Here is a 24,096-nt window from a genome sequence, read left to right as displayed (position 1 = left end):
AATTAATATTTCAAACTTGAAAGCGCGGACCCATGTTTTGTTTGCCAAAAACCTAATTATTTTTTTCATTGATTTGAATTTTTTTAAGGAATTTCATCTTTCACTTTACAGCACAATTAACTGTGAACATTGCCAATTCTAAAAATCTCGTTGTACTTTTTTCAAAACTGTAGTCCTAAATTTGCTGTCATGGTTGTCATGCAACAAAAGTACAAGTTTTGAAGCTATTTATTTTACGGCGCAATTATTTTTCAATGTTCCGAAAAGATCTCGCCGTATTTCTTTCCTCCAGAGACTTAATTTCATTGTCGGTCATGAAACTATATGTAAATTTTTAAAAGTCATGTCGCCTTGCTTTTGCTTTTCACGGAGCAATTAATTGTGAGTGTTTATTTATGTCTCGAGCTCGACGTACTTATTTCTACCAGAGTCTAAATTTGTTATCAGTCACAGAACTCGATCTGGCTTAATTTTTTCGAGTTAATTTGGCCTTAGCTTCTATTTTACGGCTCAGTTGATACTGGATTTTTTTCAAAAGATCACTTGTCGTAATTTGTTTCCTTTAGAGAAGTGATTTCATTGTCGACCACAAAACTACTGCCGTAATTTTTGAACTGCTTTATGTGACCGTTATGGCCCTATTCTCCCAGAGGAGAGCTAGGAATTAGTATATGACCGTAAATTACGCAGTGAAAGAATTCACGAAATAACCTGAAGACAACACAAATCATAAAATATTACCGTAATATGGTGCAAATAGCAAACCAACAGGATTATTCTTAAAGCTAACGCATAATTTCTGGTTAAATGTTCTTGTTATTCAATCTTGTTACATTTTCATGTGGTTCCTTAGCATGGGTCCGCGTTAAGTTTGTTTTGAACGCTTTGAAAACTTCAAAATCTTACCAAGTTAACGGAAAATTAGTTTATAAATCTGAAATGATTTGACACAAGAATTTTTCGCGAAAGGAAAATGTCTATTATTCAGAATTTTCCGGCAATATTTTGCACCTACTTAGAAAACATTGCTTGTAAAAGCGAGACAAATTTTTACTTGAATCTGTAATTTCAATTTCGAACACGAAAGTTATTGTATTCCTCAGATTGTTGTAATTACTACTTAGATATTTTTCAGACTTGGAAATAATTGTGAACTGTTTTAAATAATTACTTTGGTCGATAGAAACAGAGACATTTTACGACTCTTAAAATCACTCTGCATCTATTGACCTTAGTTGTTAGTTAAACAGTTTTTATACTTGTAAATATCTACTCAATAAAGATCACAACTTGTAAATCAGTTATCAATTAAAACTTTATTGATTTGAAATAAAGAAACAATATTGTAATCAACAAATGAGTCTTGTGTCACTTAATAAAAAAATGCGCGCTTTTAAAGGGGCCTGGAAACTAGTCGAAATGTAGGCTATCTCTTTTACTATTTTTTGACTATGTAGGGTTGCCGACGCGGAAAAACGATCTGCACTTTTAAACAGGGTCTAGTAACAAGTCAAAATAAAGGCCGACTTTTGATGAGCCAAATCTGACTGCAAACTGCAGAGATTTTTCCCGCCAAAAGACTTAGTTTATTTTTGAGAAATTTCTAGACTCCATTTAATAGTGCAGACTTTTTTCCCGCCAAAAGACTTCGTTTATTTTTGAGAAATTTCAAGGCACCGTTTAAAAGCGCGTGCTTTTTTTCCGCCAAAAGACTTATTTTAGTTTTGAAAAATTTTTCAGCACCGTTCAGAAGCGCACACTATTTACTATTTCTCGCCAAAAGACTAAAAAAATCAAAAGCCGTTTGAAACAGATCACTTACAAGCGAAAAAGACAAAATATGGCTTTGTGTTTTCTTGCTCCGACACATTTTAACCTTGACAAATGTCCAGCGAGTTTTCGCATTCTTTATTAAATATATCTGTGCGCATTCAGCAAGGAAGAAACTTCACGATCAGAGCTTGCAGCAGCTTTATTATACAAAATCAGTCTACAGTGCAGTGAAATGGCGAGTTAGACTTCCTTTACTCCTGCAAAAGAAAGATAAAAATTAGTAATGAAGAAATAAATAAATGCAATGATAATTAAATCGCGTAACATCGTGTTCAATTCCGATAAAACAAACATTAAAATTTTACACCAAGGCGTGCACATCTTACTCTAAACATTAGCATACGACAAAAACAGATTCGTAACTTTTTGGAAAACATCAAGATAGCGCCAACGCATTGCGCTGTGGAGTACTGAAAATTCGGTTGAGACGAGCAAGGCGTAACTTGTATTCTAAACTCAATTTGTATTTCCCTAGTAGGTCTTGTGTTCTTAAGTTCACGGGCTTTTTAATCTCTTGTTTTTGCAAGCTATTCATGCTGAGAATCAAAACGCAGATAGCGACAGTTTACCACGGTACAAATAAAATGAAATCTTAATCATTTCGGCAGAAAATTAACGTCGTCACGCGAAATCTAAAAACCATGTTTCCCAAACTTTCTTTGAAATTCAAATGCAAGCTGGCTAAAATAAATGTTGTAATGGTGAAAGGTACACTTCTAACAATAGGTGTTTGTTTGGAACTACAAATTCTCTCTGCTATGTTAATTACCCTACATGATGTGTAAACAGAAATATTGAAATTTTTGTCTTTGTTTTTGTTGCTTCAGCATTTACTAACATCCAAAACTAAATATATTTTTTATTTCCTTAATCTAGACGATAATTCCATATCTGAAATTTATAGTTTCTTCATCCCCAAAAACAAAATGCGCAATTAAGCCGCAAATTCGTTTTCGTAGGAAATGAGAAAAGAAAATGATAATACCAAAATAAATGCTAAGTCGAAGACGTTTCCAATGATATTTGAGCAAACAAATGAAATAATAAATGTCTAATTTTGACACAGGTCGTCAAATTTGGCCACTTCAAAAAAAAACTGTTTGAACAGGAATTGATCATGAAAATAAGAAACCTAGATATTGAAAAGTCCCCATCAGCTGCGCTACTCATACTAACATACTTAACGCTTACATTTTAACAATACCTCTGACTTTGAGAACAAGAATTACGTGAAAAAGAGTAAATGAAAAAGAAAAACCTGGATCGTTGCAACAAATCTCGACTTTTCTAGTTAGAACCACCATCTCGGAGAAGATCTGAACGGAATTGCGTGTGAATTATTACTGCTGAAGGAATCAATCGCGAGGAAAAGGACTCCGTTTTTTCTTTATTTTCTGTTTTATTTATTTCACTTATTCACGGCCGCAATTTAGGTTGAATTTGGTAATTAAATTTTCAGGAGTTATATCTAATGGATTTATTTCTAATCCCGTGCAACTGTCGACAAGATTTTGATTTGTCATAAACTTTTGTTGTTGCCATGGAGATATGGACATCGAGTCTTTCAGTAGTACCGCAAACTGTGATGTGACGCAAAAGCAATAATTTGTCAAACTTTAAAACTTAAAACTTTTCACAATGACTCAATGAGCTTTATTCAGCTAAGATAACCACGATGTTGGTTCCGCATTACTATGTAAATTAGCTATGCCAGGAGCTAATCACTCCAAAGAGGGCAATTCTCAGAGCTTACCCTAATATTTCATTATTTATGCCAAAATCATTTTTAAGCGTGAGATAAAAGATAGTTTTGATATAACTAGTATTGGCTTGGAATATTAACTCGACAACAGAAGCCATAGAAAAATGCCAAAACAACCCGAAATTTGGTGTATTATCTACTGCAATATCCTAAGTATGCAATGCCTGTAAAATAATCCTTCATCGTTCAAAGAATTTGACGTGCATGGTGATAAGACATCATCATTGCGGCTGAACAGATTTAGGTTTAACTGCCATCTCAAAGAAGAACTCAAACCCTATTATCTATCAGACAACTATACGTTACAAAAATAAAACACGAATAAGAAAAAAATGGACGTTTCGATGAAATTAAGAACGATATCTATGTGAACACTTCCAGCTATGCAGTAGCTCAATGGACGTACAGATATCAAAGCGGGATGAGGAAGGGGGCTAGCGGGTAGGGGGATCAACCCCCAGGAGTTCCCTTATTAGAAATTCTTTGAATGAAAAGATTCAACTTTTGAGGTGTTTTAATTTGCCCCTAGGTGATATAGGGCACTTTTCAGGTTTGAAGGACATCGTTAATTAATTAGCAGATACGACAGAGAAGAAACGTACTTTTTAAGTTTTATCCGAAAATGATTTCCATTTGCATTTAAAAAACCAAGGCGAACTATAATCTCGTGAAAAGTAGTCGAGACAATTACAATTTTTAGAAAAAGGTAATAGAGTTCTAAAAATCAAAATTATTTGAAAGATATTTGAAAGTTTCCCCCTTTCCGGCCCACCCCTCGAGTCAACATAAACTATAGGAAGACATCAGCAATCACATTAATCATTTTAAAAACACTATTTTTCCGCGTATTATGTGTTCAGATAATAAGTAAATAAAACTGTACAAATAGAATAAGGTAGTTGTTTTGTTTACTGTCCTTTTCTTAATTATTCAAAAAGGGCACAAATTTTTCCCCAATTGCTAGATAAGTTCAAAATTAGAATTATTTTTCCGAAACATATATAAGTAGCTAGTTGTGGCATCTTTTGCAATTTGAATGCAAGTAGCCGATAAAGCGTTTACATAAAAGCAAGGGGAGCGTCATATAAACTTTTCCCACCCCTCCCCCCACACTCCTCAATGTACGTCCAAGGACCAATTCGCACTTTTCTCAAAAAAAAAAGCCCAGTGTGATTTAGTCTACTTAAAGAAAGAAAACAAGTCTCAAACACTTTCAAAGGCAACAAATGATGACTTCATATAACATGAACTGAAACTAAGCTTTAGCTTGAATTCTTTAAGATGGATGACAATCACTAGTCGAGAGTTTCTCCATTCTGTTCCTTAACCTGATGCAAACATTCTGTAATCTTAGCACCGAATCTAGGATAGCGGTTTTGATTGCCTTGAAAAATCAGCGCTAAACTATGGTCAATCTGGGTTGACTTTGAAATTACCTATTGGCAGTGTGAACGTCAGCGATCACATGAAAATCTGTCATTACACATAAACAAACTTTTTTTTTTAAGTTATTCAGTAAACATGAAGTACTGACGGTAAAACACATCACAGATCTTAATGCCAAGATTTGTTCACGTTGTATCTCAGTTGTGTTAACATTCAGTTAAATTCTGCTTTCAAAGCTTTCCACCTATAAAATCATGCTACTCTAGCTTAACCTACATAGTTTGAACCCAGGGCCGGGTTGTTCGAAAGCCGGTTAACGCTAACCCAGGATAAAAGTTAACCGAACTATTAATTTTTCTTGTCTAAAAATGGTTTTTATTGCTCAGGTTTTGTGTACTTTGAGCTTAGTCAAGCTCAAAACTGAAGGACAAACATTATAATCAGAAAACCTCACCGAAAAGTTACAAAACTGAAATCAAAATTCTTGCTAATCCTGGGTTAGCTTAATCGCGCTTTGAACAACCCGGCCCAGGAGTATCAGTAGTTCGTACAGTGTGATCGTCCGGCTGAGGCCGAGCTCTGCAAACAACTGTTGTTGGTAACTGACGCTTAGATAACCTGAGCGGAAGTCATCTTTAGAGTCAAGTGAAGAGTGAAAAGTTTTTGTTAACTGATTGTGTTGTAAGTTTGGTCCGTCGAAACTGATTGGTCAGTTTAGCCGCGACATGTAAGACTCGAATAAAGTTTGCCAACAGTCATTGGTCGGTTATAGCAAGTTGCGATTCGTCTATGGTTAGTCAAATTAAGTCGTTCTATTCGAGGCCCTTCTGTCGGGTTTGTATCTGTCATGAATAAGTCGTTTTTAAGGTGCCGTTAGTTGTTGACATCAGTTTGTTTGGCGTTTGTTTCAAGTTGGTGTACCAGCTCTCCAGGGTCAGTCCGTATCAAGAAATGGCCCATTGTAGTGAGTCAAATTCGTCCAAACAAAAGCCTTCTGTTGTTTTTTGCGCTTTGTGAATTGTGCCGAGATTCCACGAAGATGGATTTCAAATCGTCGCAAAATTGTCGGCGTGTCAAATTAGCGGCGTTAGGGGAGAGGGATTTGGAAAGTTGCACATTAAGGTGCTGTTAACACAGGGGTACCCAGGGGAGAAAATGCGCTTCAGTATGCTTAATTGGTTTCTCAGTCAATATGGTTTTGTGCATCAGCGAACCAGTTGATGAAAAATGTAAGAATGATTCGATGTTAAAAACCTTTACGAACTATACTCGGCACGAGGACGAGGGGAAAAAAAAAAACAAACAAAACTCAATCTTTTTTTTTTTTTTTTTGAGAATCTTTCTAATCTTTTTAAGGGTTTTTAATGGTGGCATAAGCGTAAATATTCCGTAATGTAACATGTCTTAAGCGTTTTTTTTTCTAAGCACATATGGAATAGCCCTTTGGAAGTATGTAATAAGGTTTATTATTATTGTTATTAACCCCAAGCAAGAAACCTGGAAATGCTGAATTCTTTTACACGATTTTTGATCAGTTGCTAATAGCGCGCAGCACAACGCCACAAAACAAAGCAGCTCAGTATCGATGGTTTGACTTGGTCAAGAGTTGTGAATTTTAAAACTAACTTGCCTTACTCGTAAGAAACGGTAGAATAGAAAAGGCTTTGTGTATGAAAACTCGCGCTTTGGACTGGAAAAATCGCCCGACTAAGCCGTTGGATTGAAAAAGGATCAATGTGATCGTTCTCATTGAGTCTTAAAACAAAAGCACCGGTTGCTGACGCGGCTCTTAAAAAAGAGGTGTTAGTTTTAAAACTATCACGCTTTCACTTTCGTAACGTAAGAGAAAAGAGAAGAAAAATGTTGTGTTTGGGAAAATACCGCTTAAGAATTAAAAAACCCTCAAGTTAAATTGTTGGAGTTAAAAATGATATTTGAGGGTTGTTGTTCTAATTTAGTTGACAATAGTTTGTCACTGTAGGTTACGCACTGAGCAGAGTCTCAGTCACTTTTGTGACGAAGTTCAGCAATGCGATTGTTGGCTTCACCATTACTCGTCGCTCGTTGGTGTGCAGTCAGTTCACCAGTCACTGTTGGAGACCTGGCAGTCGGAGCATTTGATCTTTTCAACTACTCCCTGTCTGTAGTTGGGTTCGTCCCTGTGTTTAACGTTAGTCAGTAAGTGACTTAAGGTAGTTATAGGTTTGTGAGCTATGCGGATGTTGTAGGGCTGTAGGATAATCGCCCAATAGTCTCAGAAGTGTCTTTAATTCAAGGAATACTGTAGCCACTGGATTTCTGTTCGTTTTGACAGTTTTAGTAAGTTGGTGAGTCAGCGTTGTAGTTGTTCTTGTTTCAACGAACCAGACTTATAACACCACTTTTCACTTGACTCTGCCGAAGAGGTTTTTCTGCTCAGGTTATCGAAAAGTCATGTCACCAACAACAATTCTTTTCAGAACTACCCTGACCCAGACGATCACACTTATCGAACTATTCTAACTTGATATACAAAGTATATTAATCTAGTGATATTGTGATATTTCCTAGGATATTTCCAATGATTTTTGAATGGCCTAAAATATTATGCAATGTATGGTTTACTGTGAAATAATTTTCTGATAATGAGAGTTTTGTTTGAAAATTTGCAGTATTTAACTGAAAATAATTCACGACAAAAGAAACAGATGAATATGCGGAAACAGACTGGACCATACGCTTCTTCAAACATCAACAGATTGATAAGTAAATCTTTTACTAAGTATCTTAAGGTGGCTGACAACACTTTGCAGTATTTTTCTACACTTCTACTTTGATGGATCAATACTATAGCTCTTGTTCTGTTAACACAACAATAATAATATCAAACAAATGCCATGCAACATTGGTGAACACGTTATGATCGTTACCGTGACATCACAAGTTACCATTGATAACAACTGTATAACCTGTTTAAACTGAAGACTCTTAATTTTAGCTTTATAAGCCTATTAATAAACAACGAGCTAGGTGACCCTCACTTTTTTTTATAATCAAGATGTTTTCAAAAGGCTTTAGAAATTTGTAGGAGCGGGTACCCCAAACTGGTTGGCTTGTTGTAGACATTGGTAAATATTAACCTACCATAACATTAATCTATGCGGACGTTTTCAAGGCAACGCCGCTGTTTGTTTTCGGAGAAATTGTCTAAAATTGCATTTAAAATAATAACAAAGCGAAGAATATTTCAAGGATAAAACAAAAGAGAGTTTGTTCAAACTTGAGGTTGTTGTCACCTGTTCAAACTTGTCGTTCTAAAATCGAGAGGCGAGAAACCGCATATAATCTAAGGGACTCTGAGAATAGACTACCGGTAAGTGTTCCATTGTCGCGCGCAAACTATTACGCGCATTCTTTGAAACAGTCTTCCTTGTGACTTAAGATGACTTAAAACAGTTTCCGCAACTTAGATTTTGATGGGTCGTTACAACCACTCTTTATCACTTGATACTAAATCGTGTTATCAAAAAACTGCCCAATCATTGGTGAACACGTTTTTATTATTTTCGTGACGCAACAGGTTAAAAAACGGCAGCTTATAATTCAACTAGTGAGACAATCTCAGATAGTGCAGAGCGCAATTGATAGCTCTGGTACAGTAGTCCCATAAGCACTCACCCCAACACCGCGGTAAAACGCACTGCGCATGAGTACAAATTTGAGCTTCCGGTAAATTACGCATTTCCGGTTACGTATTAAAATCCAATGTAAACAAGATAAAATCTCGTACCGCGAACTTTGAAAACAAAAAGTAAGAGTTAGCAAAAGAAAGTAGGGGAAAGGTTTGTCTCGTTGAAAAGTTTATTTTTCATTTAAGCTTCAAGCGCTTGCACCCACGGGTTTGGTGTTTGCACCAACAACAAAATATGAGAGAATTTCGGGCGCGTTCGTGCTCGACAAGAGCATTTTTTTTTTTTACGTAGTACTCCTTGTTGCGTTGGTTTGGTTGTGAGGTTCCTTCGCAGAAAAATGTGGGAAAGCCAACAAAAGCAGCCGTAAATGTGCCGGCAAAAAATATTTTCTGTCTGAAGATTTAACCAGAGCTGCCGAACTCAAGTGGGCTCAACAGTTTGCCATGTTCACTGGGACGAAATACGGACGAGCAACAACAGATGTTCGGTTCCTGGAGAAAACCATTCGCGAGGCGTCAGGAAACAGCGCATTCCTGCGAGACTTTTTGCAGTCCTGGATGCCATAGGAGCAACATGTCATGGGTACAAGCCAGGTGCAAGGTGGTGCTACAAATGCTGTACCAGAGTGGACGAAGAAACAAGGTTTACCTCACATCCTGACTAGAAGCCGCCGGTGTTACGAACTACTGGCAGGTCAGTTAATTAGACATCGGTTAATTATAATTGACACGCAGGTTCGCACTGCCTTGGATTGCTGCAAGGATTTTCGGAATCTTCTTACCAGCAAATTAAATGAAATTAAGGAAAAGGAAAGCATACTCTTAGATTTTTGTTGCAACAATAAACAAGTTGTTTGTATCAAATTTTGTAAAATTTGGGGCAAAATAGACATGATACCAAAAAAATTCATTATAAATTTAATTATATTTCGTGTTAAATGATCCAAGTCTTACGCATGTATGGTTCTCCACTAAGATGGAAATAAACAGACCTCAGATGACAAACTTCAAAAGGTACCTATAAAATTATCTTGCACTACTGATGTTGGAGTGTTATTTGCATTAATGTACCTCACATTTTTATTTTACTCTTCTTGACTACAGTACGGTACTGTCAATTGCTTCGCTAAAATTAATTGTTGGAGTGCAGGTAGCAAAAAGCCACCTCAGGCAGTTCAGTCTAAAATTGGTATATTGTGGAAAGAAAAAGGTAGCACAGAAGCTGGGAAATATTATTTTGAAAAATTAATTGCCAAACGAATTTAAAGAAAAATAATAATTTTAAAGACAGCAAAACAAGAACTTTATGCCACTTGACAAACTTATTTTTCTTAAGACCAAACCCATAAAATTGCACCAATAATATCGTCTAAAATTAATGTCAATTTCACATATACTTATTGAAATTCAGTAGTACTGCAATGTTGTCTCCACACCGAGAATTCAGTTAGAGGGGTGTCCAGGAACCCTATGAGCACCCACTTCATGAAAAATTTCACTAAAAATTTACCTACTCCATTTTTCATTGGTGGGGGGATATGCTTTTTGGACATCCATTTTCAGTATCTGGATACAAACAAACTCATCACTAATATGTTTATTTCTTATTTTTTTTAAAATTTTTTATTTAGATCTTGCAATTTACCAATTTTAGGACTACACAAGAACTTAAAGCAGCAACACAGCAGTAGTGAAGGCCTCCAAAAAGTTCAGAACCATTTCCAATATTATTGCTGTTCTAAAGACTTAAATTTCTAGAAGAGGCTTGTGGAATAGACCTGCAGTACCCAAAAAGCCAGCAAATGTCCATGGCAGAAATACAAACATCATTTGGGGTGGTAAAAATAAATTGCTTTTGTGAATTTACAATGGATAAAACCGTTTGTAACAGGATGGCAACAGAAATCCATAACTTAACTCAACTATCAGGTTAGTATCACTTACCTGAAATGTAAAGATACAAGACATACAAGATACAAGTATTTTGAAGGATAATTGTTTGACATCATGATAATCCATGGCACACTATAATAACACCATCTGACCAAAACTCATTCAAACAGATTATCATTATTTACATGTATTGAACATGGTCAATGACAATATCATAAATTTTATCATTCAGTTGAAGTCATAAGCACTAATGAGAAGGATTTAGAGGACTTCTCAATTATTATTATGGCAATGATTTGGAAGAGTTATCTGAGGAGTCTCTTGGCCACGAAAAAAATGCTGTCAGAGTTGCAACAAACTATTCAAGTCTCATCCTTTCAATGATTTGGAAAACTGATAATTATTTTTGTTTGAATATTGACTAGTGACTTAGGTAACAATCAAAATAACATGTTGTTTAGGTGACCGGTAAGGGTAACAGACACCATTTCAAGATTATATTTCTGATACAGGTATTGCATTTGTGTAATCCAATAAGTAAGAGGATGTGTTAATTATTAATTATTAATTTCAGAAAATTCATTTGACCAGCTGATCGGAAAATTTTAAATATCATTGCAACATCATTATGAAAGCAGTGACGCTGTGCCACTGTATGCTCCTGGACAGATGAAAGAGTTTGCTGACAAAACTGCACCTGGTCTTTTCAATGTCATTTTGCAGTCTATTCTCTCGGAAGACCCAAGATTAAGCGAAGAACAACGTGTATTAGAGGAAAAAAGAACTCTTGTTTTGTTGTGCACAATAGCATATTTCATGTACTTTGCCCTGTTTTATTCTTATTTGTATTTAAAATACAGGTCTCCTTGGAAGACCATAAGGCCACTCAGTTTAAAAAGTCTGTTTAATTAATTATTGCATGTTTCTTAACTAGAACAGCAGACACAGCTTTACCCCAATATAAATGTCAGTTCTATTATATAATGAAGTAAAATTACTATAACTTTAAAATACTGTGAATTAAAAACTTGTCCGGTTAGTTGAACAGTCTTTTTGTGTACATATGGATAGGCTAGCAAAACAGTGGCGCATAAAGGAAACATGTTATTGTAACATAGAAAATCATATTAGTCACTGAAATGATTTAATTTATTGTTTCAAATGAGTGAGTTACTACACAGTTCTGTAATGGTGTTCTGCCTCTTATTACTGGCAATGTACAACTTGAAGACTCCTTTGACCTATCCATCCTGAATGAAAATCCAATGGTACCTCAAAGTTCTCTGGCATTTTATTTAGAATGGCTCACCAAAGAAGGCAATCTTGCTGCTGTTGTAATCATGAAATTCTGAAAGTAAAATTGAAATTTATTTCCAAACCGAAAATTTGTATTTTCACGCAGGTGCTTGACTATTACGTGTAGCTTGAGTTTTAAGTGAGCTTCTCATGATCAGCTCAACAAGTTGAAATCGTGAGATCACTTCCATTATGAAATTCGTAGTATTATAGGCTAAATAAAATCGATAAACAACGAATAGACTTACGAACCTTCTCTGTCACCATGAAAAAAATTTTCAACGGATATAATCTTGTAGCAGTCCAAGCAACAAATTGAAAAAAAAAAAAAAAAAAAAAAAAAAAAACAGGCATAAATAAGAAGAAGAACCCTAACTTTAAATATTTTTAAATTATTTGATCCCTCTTTTTAACCATTATTGTACACTATTTTTAGTATTATGACGATTGCATTGTAAATCTCTGTTTTCCTTATCCAGACTTAGTAGTAGTAGGTCCACATCAGCTGTACAGTTGCATACTTTTGAAACCTACTTATCAAATAAATGTACGTATGCACAACACGAACTGACAAAAGGCTTACTAATCAGTAATGACGGCCACTGCGGAGCATTTCTTAAAGGGTCCAACGAACATTTCCAGGACCAGCAATTGCAACAAGTTATTGTCTACATACCTTTTTTGTATTTGTGGTCCTTTCTTCTTTCATCTGTGGCTGCTGATTCAAAACAACAAGCTTAAACACCGCGAGGCGAACAGCAAAATTAATCTGAACCACCGAACAACACGGGCAAACCGGAAATGCAGAACTTGACGCATGCGCATACGTTTTGCCGCGGTGTTACTCACCCCTACTCGGTTCACTTCCGGTTTGTGTCTATCTTGGTAGTCTGCTACGGCTTTTCCCCTTTGCAGTGTGTATGTTTCAAGGTTGTATTTTCATTCAAGGTCCAAACATTACGCACAAATTAATTACTACTGGTGCTTTAAGTTGATTTTCGTTCATTTTAAATTCAACAATACGCTGAAGCAGCAAACGTGACAATTTAGCTCTTCACGCCAACTTTGTAACTTGATACTTTTGTTTTCCTCGCAAAGCCATGTAATATGAAACCCCTGTTTTCTCCAAAACATACGGAAGATGTCCTTGTTTTTTGGAGATAAATGAAAGAAAGTTAAATATCTGATGTAGTGATGAAGAAACGGAACAGAGACGATGTTTTACTAAAAATGCAAATTTTTACCGATGAACAAGAACTAATTTAATTATCAGATAGTCACGAAATACCACTTTCTTTTTCTGTTGCCACCTTTGTTGTTAACAATAAAACAATTCAAAATTAACACACAACGATATTGATGGCTGAGAAGCTTTTCAACGAAAAGTATTGAAGATAAACAGCGCTACTTGGCCGATATGAATGAGTCTCCTCAAAGACTGATTAAATTAATTTGCACTTTCATTAGGTGCCACGGCGTCTGCAGCAATATTTGAGCATTTTCCTGGTTTCTTTTGTTACAAATTCACAATTTGCGGAGTATTAACGCCACTAACTTGAGAACTTTTCGGTCTCTCTTACAGACACAATTAAGGCAAGAAATAAACAAGTCGCTAAGGAGAAGCAATATATTTGAACTCTGACAGGCACACTATTGTAGATTGAAAACAGCAGATGATATCTGTTGAACCGACCTGTTTGTAATTCTAAAAGCTACGCAGCCACAGTAACGTTTCACTTTTGCAATAAAAAGGGACAACTGGCGCTACCTGAAAAATAACTGCCGTCCTTGGTCACATGACACGATATATAAAATACTGCGTGTAAAGATAGTGTATAACACTAACAATGCTAGAACGCATGCGTCTTACATGTTGAGCTCTACCATAAGGAAAACCACTCAACATTTGTGCGTGATTCCGTATGCAATGTATCCTTCACCTAATATAGAAGCCACGAACCCTAACTAATCTACGCATGCGTTTAGGGCAAATTAGTTTTGTTCTAAGGAGAATGGTACCACAAGGAGAGCAAGGGGTTACCTGAAACAAATATATAGCTTTGCGATGTTCAAAGTTAAGCGACGGCGATGGAATGTGTTTTACGTAGAGTACACATGTACCTTTCCCACCCTACTCCCATTACTTCCTTGCCTCTAGACTAATTAATTAATTGAAATTAATTAATTAAACAAACATTAAAGTTTACACCTTAGCGCCATAGGGCCATAGCGTCATAGCGCCTTAGTTCCTTAGCGGCAGGCAACCCCCATAACCATCCCAATAGTGCACTCTGCACTAAAAACGGCACCTGAAGGTAGGGTTCAGAGCCACCTTAATTTTCGAAAAGTCTTAAGACCTATTCAATTCTGTGTCGGAAAAATTCTCAGATCGAAAAGTCCACATGATGATGGTTGTCACTGACTAGAAAATATATTAAAAATAATCAATTTAGTACCCAAGAAGAGTAGTTTTCAATGTAATCTCGTGAACACAACCAATGGACGCCAAAGGGGGGAGACACACATGTCCAATCACCATTGTTTTTGATTTTGTACCTTAGATAGCATTACACACTCGATTGAAAACTGCTCTAGATATCTAGGTAAACAAAATAAATGAATCAAAGGTTGTAAACTTACCATATTAAATCTCCTTGTTACGAAGGTAGTAGATCACAATCACCGCTTTGAGCTGCAAAAAGTAAGAAATAAGAATCAAAACTGTAAACTAATTAATTGCACCATTATTTACAATTATTGTTTAATAACATAAGTAACATGGTTTGTACTTATTTTAGATTTTATACTCCATAGCATACCATTTTGACACTCGGTCGGCCATTCGATCAAGCACTCAATTAATCAATTGATCCATCAAATCAAGCAAGCTAACAGTCAGCAAGCAGTCAGTCTGTCAGTGACTCAGCACGTCACGCAGACAGTCAGTCAGTCAGTCAGTCAGCCAATCAGTCAATCAATCAGTCAGTCAATTAATAATTATTCATTCACTCAGACAGGCAGGCAGGCATGCAGAGTAAGTGCGCATGATCATGTGGGCGTCCAATTACAGGTATTCAGTTTGAACTTTTTGTAATTGGATACCCACGTAATTAAGTGCGCTTTAATGGCTTCCTTTGCAGTGTTTCCTGTAGTTTTCAAAACTTGTGAAAAATGTTGCTCAAAAGAAGATTTCAAAAGACATTTTAATTCTGAAATTTGTTATAGATACAATTAATTAATAATTGGACCTCGTGTTGTACAATTCAGGGAGTAATAATGCTCGTAATTTCAAAATCAGTATCATGCTTTGCACTGGAACGATTTTAAAATTACTTGCGCGATTACTCTCTGAAGTGTACTCCACTTAGTCCAATAACCATTACTGATCAATCAAACAGTAAATCAAATCAATCAATTCACTCAGGCAAACAATCAGGCAGTTACTGAGTCAGTCATTGACTCATTTAGTCCATCAGAAAGTCACTTTGTAAGACAGTCAGTCAGTCAGTCACAGACAGTGAGGCAGTCAGATCCAGTCATGCAGTCCATATGAGTCAGTCAGTTTGCAAGTCATTCACCCATTACTCTGCAGTCAGTCAGGGGGACAGTAAATTAATCAATACGTAAATCAGTAAATCAATCAATCAGTGGTTTATACAGGCAGACAGGCAGTCAATCAATCAATCAATCCATCAGTCAGTCATTCTGGCCTTCAATCAGTGAGTCAGTCACTTAGTCCTGCTTGCAGTTACTCAGTAATTCAATTAGTTAAAACAATGAGAAATTAAAGGTGGCAATATTTTGTCACTGTTGACCGGGCTATATAGATATGTAATTATAATTTAACATTTTGTAACTTATGGGTTAATAACAGTAGCATACATGTAAGTCAGGCTGATCATGAAAAGGGCATCTGTTGAGTTAGGAACTGACGAATTGCTTTAGACTTTACTGCACAGTTCAAACCAGCCACATGATATCTAATCCATGCTGTAGTTAACCATGTTAATAAATCAAGGGGTAATGTGTAATGTTAAGAAACAGAGAGAATTCTCAGTCAAAATTATTTCTTATGTAACAAACATGTACAACACAATCCCTTGCCTCCCCAACCTCTATCCCTTTCAAGTTTGTTGTTACAGTTCTGGAGAAATTAAATATTTTGTTCTTTGAAATTTGTAATTTGATTTTCAGAGCTGGGCTGTTTGAAAGCTAATAAACCTATTCCACTGAGAATGGAGGTTTTAATTTCTCTTGTACAAAAGTGGTGTTTTAATTTCCCTGTCAGTCAGTGTCAAAGCTGGAGGACAGAAAAGTATAAACAGAAAAACCTTACTGAAAAGGTATAAAATTGGGTGAAATCTTTCTTTTTTTCATTAATGCCAAATTAGCTTAGTCACGATTTGAACAATAAAAGGGCGCAAGTTTTCTTTTTGTTAAGTCAACAAAAAAAATGGTGTAAACACATACCCCTGCTTGTGAAACTTGTGAAGTGTGCATTCCTTTAAGTCATCACTGCCTTTGTTTTGCCTTGTTATCCTAATGAGAAAAAAATAGAAGTCAGGTGACTAAAATATATGCACTAGAGTTCTGTTTTAGCAACAATTAACAAACAATCTGTCAAATAATCCACACTCACTCTGTGTGTCAGGAACTCACTCAATCAATCAGTCATTCAGTCAGAAATTCATTCATTCAGTCACTCACTCACTCACTCACTCACCCACTCGCTCTCTCAGGCAGGTAGCAGTAGCAAGGCAGGCCATTAACAAGTTGGTCAGTAAGTTCATCAGGACACCAATCAGTTGATCATTTAGTCAATCAATCAATCAATCAATCAATCAAGCAGTCAAATAATGAATCAGTAAATCCTTCAGTCAGTCACTCACTGCAATCAGCAATCAGTGAGTGAGCCAATTAATCCCTCAGGCAGTCACTCTTATCAACCAGTAATGACAAGAAGAATCTAATAGTGGCAATATTTTGTCTCCATAGACAAAATATACACTGGGCTATCTGAAGATCAATTGAAAAGTGATTAAGGTTTTAATTTCATGTCAAAGTGTTTTCTTATAAGATTAAATTTGGAAATACAGTTAACAATAAAGATTAGCGAAAAAACTGAGCAACGACGTTTCGGTGTCATCCTGGCACCATTTTCAAGTTAAAAAATATTTGTGCGAAAAGTAAACTAATTTATACCAATGGTAGAGGTGCGAAATTGAATAAATTAAGATTAAGATAGCTGTTCAATGTTCATGTTCATTCCAATGAGGTGTCAAACACTGGTAATGAGTTCAGTGTCTGTTCAAAGCCTAAACAATATTCCTTATGGATAAGGCAGAATATGTTCGCCTTTTGAGTGAATCTTCCATCAACGATACAGCTAAATTTACCGCCGTAAGTTCGGAGAGACCCAAGACGCGTGGACGACCGCTCAAAAACTACCACCCTTTACTGCAGAAAGAGAAACACCTTGAATCTGTCGTGCGCAAAATTCTCCCAAAACAGATTGCCGACTCAGTTTGCCCGAAAGGATCACGACTCGCCCATCTTTATGGTCTGCCAAAGACTCATAAAGAAAAACTCGCGATGAGGCCCATTCTATCCGCCACAAGTACTTACAACTTCGCCCTCGCGAGATGGCTCGACGATAAACTGAAGCCCCTGTCGATCAACAGCTACACAATATCTGACACATTTTCCTTCGCTGATGAGATTCGCAATCTGAGCCTCAACGAATCTGACATCTTAGTATCTTATGATGTCTCTTCGCTATTTACGAACGTCACACTACAAGAAACCATCGAGATCCTTGCTGATAGAGCTTTTGTTGACAACTGGTTCAACAAAACACACCATCTAAACATCAGCAAAGCTGATCTAATTGAACTGTTGTCAGTAGCAACAAAGGACCAGCTATTTCAATTTAACGGTCAACTCTACCAACAAATTGATGGAGTAGCGATGGGCTCTCCCTTGGGTCCCCTAATGGCCAATACTTTTCTTTGTTCTATCGAGGAAAAGCTACAAAACGAGAACAAGTTGCCAGACTTCTACAGACGCTGCGTGGATGATACACTAGACACAATGAAAGACATACCAACCGCAGAAGCCTTTCTGAAGACTTTGAACAACTGTCATCCATCCATATCCTTCACCATGGAGATCGCATCTAACGGTAAGCTACCATTTGTCGGCATTGAAATATGCAAGAAGGGCTGCAAGCTGGTAACAAGTGTTTACCGTAAACCCACAAACACTGGTCTCCTCTTACACCACCAAAGTCATGTCGACAACCGCTATAAAAGATCTTTAGTTAAAACCATGTTAAACCGTGCTTACCGCTTGTCCTCAACATGGGAACTATTCTCAACAGAATGCGAACGCCTTAAACTGATCTTTTCTAACCTCAAGTACTCAGATTCTCTTGTGAACTCCACCATCACCCGTTTCGTTAATTCAGTGATGTCACCAGACACAAGATCGACGCCTCCAACAGAGAATATCTACCGCATTGTCCTGCCTTTTAAAGACCAGAAATCAGCGGACATAGTAAAGAAACATCTCTCGGACTTGAGTAATAAACTTGATCACAAACTACAGCCGGTGTTCAGAAGCCGTAAAATTGGCGATGATCTCAAAGTACAAGACCCAAAACCACCTTTGATCAATCAACAGTGCGTTGTTTATAACTATATATGTGATCTGTGTGATGCAGAATACGTCGGTTACACTAGCCGTCATCTTTACAAGCGCATTGAGGAACACCGATTTACCGCCATCGGAAAACACCTTCAAAATGAACACCGAGTTGATACAGTTGGTGACCTGACTAACAACTTTAAGATCCTAAAGAAATGTCAGGGAAAGTTCGATTGCTTGATCCACGAAATGTTGTGGATTCGCAAGAAGAAACCGAGCCTTAACACACAGTCAGACTCCATTCGCGCAAAAGTATTTGTTTAGGCTTTGAACAGACACTGAACTCATTACCAGTGTTTGACACCTCATTGGAATGAACATGAACATTGAACAGCTATCTTAATCTTAATTTATTCAATTTCGCACCTCTACCATTGGTATAAATTAGTTTACTTTTCGCACAAATATTTTTTAACTTGAAAATGGTGCCAGGATGACACCGAAACGTCGTTGCTCAGTTTTTTCGCTAATCTTTATTGTTAAAAGTGTTTTCTAGCTGCAATATTTTGTGGCAAGGAATGACATATTAAAATGTTTATTGCCAAGTCAAATATGTTTTTTCAGTTGCATTGTATTGTGGAGTTTGAAATTAAAAGCCGGAGAAAAGAAAATTTGAACAGAAAACCATGTGAATTCTTGTATCATCCTGGTTATCCCGAGTAAAAGAGAGATAAAAAAGAAGTCAGAAGACTTACAGACAAGTTTAGAGTTCTTCAATGTACTTGGACCTCAGTTAACAAACAGCATGCCAGTCTGGTCAGTCAGTCAGGACGTCAGTCAGTCACTAAGTCAGTCAATCGATTACTTACTCAATCGATCAATTATCCAGTCAGTCACTTAGGAAGATAGTCAGTCAGTCAGTCAGACAATTAATCAGTCATTCAATCAATCAGTTCAACACTCGAACAATCAGCCAGTCACTGAGGAAGATGATCACTCACTCACTCGCTCAGGCATCTAATCAGACAATCAGTCAATCCCACAAACAGCAGTCAAACAATCAATCAATCAGCATGTAGACAGTCTGTGAGTCAGTTAGTTAGTCCCTCAAGCAGTCACTCAGTAAGTCACTCAGTTGTAAACCAATAATGGGAATTTAAAGGTGGCAATATTTTGTCTCCATTGAATGCCATCAAAGATGCACATACAAGTATGACAAAAGCATGTTATTTATGGGTAAAAAATGCTGCTGTCATTCAAGATAATCATGAGCTGAGTGTCTACACAGTTGTTTAGAAGGTGATGCCAAAAATGTATAGATCCCATCTAAATGCCACACTGACCACAATCATAGTTAGTAGTTAACTATGCCACAATTGAAAGGCCGCGTGCAAGAACGTCCCCTAGATTTTTCGGCCATTTTTGAAAGTGCTTAAAACTAGCTGAATTTTGGCATGTGGGCTTCGTTTCACCTGAGAAACATTGCTCTGAAGTTTTTTTCGCTGGGTTGCTTTTCGTTCTCGAGAAATAACGTATGCAAAAAAGGCACACAGGTTGGAAAAACCGAGTGGTTTATTGCATACGCAATATCTCGAGAACGAAGCGAACTTTAGCGCGAAAACTACGGGACATTGCTTAACATACCTGAACGAAACTGCATGCGAAATTTGGAGCGTTTTCGACAAAGTTCACCTTTGATTAAAATACCTGACGCCCTTTTCCCGCCGAGTCCTTCAAATAAACGAAGCCGGGCCTTTGTTATGATAAACAGAGCCGATCCTTTGTTATAATAGCCAAGCCAAGCCTTTGTTATAAGTCGAAGTCTCGCCTCGGTTTATTATAACAAAGGATCGGCCCGCCGCGACCGCAAGGACTTTGATTTTACTTAGAAACCAGCAAAATATCAATTTCACGCAGCTTATATAAGCTCAAATTTGTTGATTTCAGGTCAAAAGTGCTTAAAATGTTGACTCGTGTTAACGCGCGGCGGCAAGGATGTTGATTTCTCTTAGAAAGCAGCAAAATGTCAATTTTACGCAACGTAAAAGCTCAAAAATGTCGATTTTAGGTCAAAAAAGGTTTAAATGTTGATTTCATGTTAACCCGTGACGGTAGGGATGTTGATTTCACTTAGAAAACAGCAAAATGTTAATTTTACGTAGCGTATAAACTCAAAAATGTTGATTTCAGGTCTAAATAGGTAAAAATGCTGATTTCACGTTAACGCGTAACAGCAAGGATGTTGATTTCACTTAGAAAACAGCAAAATGTTAATTTCACGCAACGTATAAGCTCAAAAATGTTAATTTCAGGTCTAAATAGGTAAAAATGCTGATTTTACGTTAACGCGTGACGGCAAGGATGTTGATTTCACTTAGAAAACAGCAAAATGTTGATTTCACGCTGCGTATAAGCTCAAAAATGTTGATTTCAGGTCTAAATAGGTAAAAATGCTGATTTTACGTTAACGCGTGACGGCAAGGATGTTGATTTCACTTAGAAAGCAGCAAAATGTTGATTTCACTCAGCGTATAAGCTCAAAAATGTTGATTTCAGGTCTAAATAGGTAAAAATGCTGATTTCACGTTAACGCGTGACGGCAAGGATGTTGATTTCACTTAGAAAACAGCAAAATGTTAATTTCACGCAACTTATAAACTAAAAATTGTTAATTTCAGGTCTAAACAGGTAAAAATGTTGATTTCACGTAACGCGTGACGGAAAGGATGTTGATTTCACTTAGAAAACAGCAAAATGTTGATTTCACGCCACTTATAAACTAAAAATTGTTAATTTCAGGTCTAAACAGGTAAAAATGTTGATTTCACGTAACGCGTGACGGAAAGGATGTTGATTTCACTTAGAAAACAGCAAAATGTTAATTTCACGCAACGTATAAGCTCAAAAATGTTGATTTCAGGTTTAAATAGGTAAAATATGGCGGCCGGAAAATAGTGTTAACATCTGGAACTTACTTTGGTTATCTGGGACAATGATTATCTGCACTGAACAAATAAACATCAAATAAGCACTTTTCTAAATACAGCAACGTCTTAAATGGCTAAAAATCACGAGATAAATACATATTTTTCGACAAACGCGATCGTAGCTTTATGTCACGCACCGCCTAACAGATTAACAAATTAACCCGTCTGCGCAACGTACGGGTCTCCATACATCTGCATGTCCGCTGATCCCAGAAGTTCAAAACACTACAAATCATGCCGATATGAAATAAAATCAACGCAACCTGGATCACAGATCTATGTTACAATCGATCGCTGCTTGTTGGCCATTATTACCTTTAAATGAAAAAAGCCGAAACAATCTAGTTACCAGTTCGAGAAACGCGAGCAGAACGTGATCGCAATGCATGCCGGGAAGGGTCTTTACACCTCGTGCGCGGGAAAACATGGCGGTTGATACAAGAGAAATTTTATCACTCAAAAACCAGTTCTCGCTTTCCAAACTTTGACACTAGCAACGCTTGGCAAATGGGCCACAACTCACGAGAGGGTATTTTTCTTGGGCAAGAACTGCTCTTGGACTTTGCTGCCTGGCTCGATCTGACTTCGAACGCCGATAACACGATTACGGTATATCAGCTACCTTCGAAGTTTCAGAACACATTTTGATTCTTTAAAACGTGCTGATGACTTACGGGTTTATCGAGGCTTTATGATGCCTCTCAACCACCAGGCAGGCACACAAGGTACTTTAACACTATGCTTAAGATATTAGTTGACAGAGTTCTAATGCGGCACATCTCTTTTTCGTTCGATGGTATTTCGTTTGCCGCTCGATCGATTCACGTGTTGTGTTTACGTCACAATAACCGATGTAAACAATCTGTTCCCAGATTTCCGCTCTATATACTATTTTCCTTTGACTTTAAGACAGCTAAGATTCAGTGGAATACACTATAAACAGTCTGCCTGTTTGCTGTTCAACAAAATAATAAGGTTTCTTTTGTTTTTTGTTCAACAAAAGATCTCCAAAAGATGCCGCCTAGAAAACTGAGCTTTTTGCATACGTTATTTCTCGAGAACGAAGAGCGCCCCAGCCAAAAAAAATCCAGAGCAATGTCTCTGAGGTACAACGAAGCCTACATGCCAAAATTCAGCTATTTTTGAACACTTTCAAAATGGCCAAAAAATCTAGGGGACGTTCTTGCACGCGGCCTTTCAATTGATCACTCCCTTCCCAACTTCCAGTTACTACAGTTCTGGTAAAATTTGTTATTTTTGCTGTCAGGTCAATAAGTGTTTTCCAATAGCTGATTTGCACGTTGTCGTCATTTGACTACAGCTACCAGAATTCCTTTCGTTTTCGTTTAATTATTTAATTAATTTTTTAGTGGGGTTTAAATAACAATTCCTCTAATTAGCATAAGATACAGAAAAAGTGAAGAATTCTGGTAGCTGTAGTCAAATAACGGCACACGCGAATCACCAACTGAAAGACTGCAGGCAAAAAATCAATGGCACATGGCTTTCTTGCTTAAATTTTAGCAGAGAAAGATTAATCAGAAAGTTTTCTTTTCTGCTCATTTACCCTTTACACTGTGATTCTCAAATTACGTTAAACTTTGCAAAAGCCGGAGTTCTTTTAGTTTAGTAAGTTAGTATAAACACAAAGAGGTTCTAACCTGGAACGGCTTTACCGGACGGAATTGCCACCTCGGCTTCCATTCCAGGAATGACCTTGCTATCAACTAAGTAGTAAAAACCGTGCTTAATAAGTTCAACGATGGATCTAACTCTCAGTTCTAGATGGCTCAATTGATTTCCAAACAGCATTAACTAGGTAGCCCTGAAGCAGCAGTTGCCATCACCAAATGTTTTGAGACCAATAAATTCTGAAACATGTTCTTGTGGAATTTGTCTCGACCTGACGGTCAATGTTGCCGAGCTTTCCTTCCCGTCATGCATAGCGATACATTCTGTTGACGTTTCGCGGGAAAGTACATGAAAATCAAAATTGGTTAATTTCATATTTTACCATAATTGCTGCTAATCTCGAAATCTGATTGGCTAATTTGCCGTTGTCGACAAGAGTCCATACCACGCTGCTCGCGTCAATGTGTCGCGCAATGCCTTTTTCAGCTCCTACTCAGAAATAAACATTTTCTTTGACGTTGATATTGTAGTAAAAAACAAATCGAAATGTGCTTTAGCGTGGTCTGCACTCTTATTGACAGCAAGTACGCGTCATCACAGTGGTCAAAATTTGTTGTGGATTCACGAGGCGCAGCCGAGTGAGTCCACAATAATGCCGAGTGAGTCCACAACATTTTGACCACTGTGATGACGCGTACTCGTTGTCGATAAGAGTACAGACCACGCTAAACCACATTCGATTTGATAATTTGAAGTTGCACATCGACATCTTTCTGCTTTCGAGTTAAGTCAACATCATTGCTTGCAAACTTTGAAGTGCAACAAACTTCTTCGTCGTTTTGACTCCGAGAAAAGAATTCCAAAGACAGCGGCAGGAGCCTCTTACTCGAAGCCTTTCATTATAACTTTGTGTTTATGTTTGTGAAGTTTAAAATCAGTCGGCGTTAAAACTGGAGCCGGGAAAGAAAGTTTAAACAAGAAACCTCATAATA

At 37.1% G+C, this 24,096-nt stretch overlaps 1 protein-coding gene and 2 long non-coding RNA genes across 3 annotated transcripts; 1 reads left to right on the top strand and 2 right to left on the bottom strand.

The window, feature by feature from the left end:
- Nucleotides 1–1,297: 1,297 nt before the first annotated feature.
- On the bottom strand, nucleotides 1,298–23,665 carry LOC149118226 (uncharacterized). Its single transcript, XR_016208048.1, has 4 exons — nucleotides 23,134–23,665; nucleotides 16,311–16,379; nucleotides 14,481–14,532; nucleotides 1,298–2,030 (listed from the first exon to the last, which is right to left on the bottom strand). It is a non-coding gene; the product is annotated as an uncharacterized LOC149118226 (long non-coding RNA).
- LOC149118228 (uncharacterized) lies at nucleotides 11,357–12,677 on the bottom strand. Its single transcript, XR_016208044.1, has 2 exons — nucleotides 12,517–12,677; nucleotides 11,357–11,892 (listed from the first exon to the last, which is right to left on the bottom strand). It is a non-coding gene; the product is annotated as an uncharacterized LOC149118228 (long non-coding RNA).
- Nucleotides 17,172–18,950, top strand: LOC149118227 (uncharacterized). Its single transcript, XM_089292175.1, has one exon. It carries the CDS (start codon nucleotides 17,172–17,174, stop codon nucleotides 18,807–18,809), a length of 1,638 nt encoding a protein of 545 aa, XP_089148301.1. The 3' UTR covers nucleotides 18,810–18,950.
- Nucleotides 23,666–24,096: the final 431 nt, after the last annotated feature.

This window comes from Orbicella faveolata, unplaced genomic scaffold (genome assembly GCF_042242905.1).
Source record: "Orbicella faveolata isolate gen_17 unplaced genomic scaffold, um_ofav_v1 contig_1, whole genome shotgun sequence".
NCBI classification, from domain to species: domain Eukaryota; kingdom Metazoa; phylum Cnidaria; class Anthozoa; order Scleractinia; family Merulinidae; genus Orbicella; species Orbicella faveolata.
The sequence above is the reverse complement of the archived record's forward strand: the minus strand, read 5'-3'. Positions and strand labels throughout refer to the sequence as shown.

What these genes read in the sequence shown, in the direction of transcription:
- LOC149118227 (XM_089292175.1), top strand. Translation starts at nt 17,172, where the DNA reads ATGGATAAGGCAGAATATGTTCGCCTTTTGAGTGAATCTTCCATCAAC.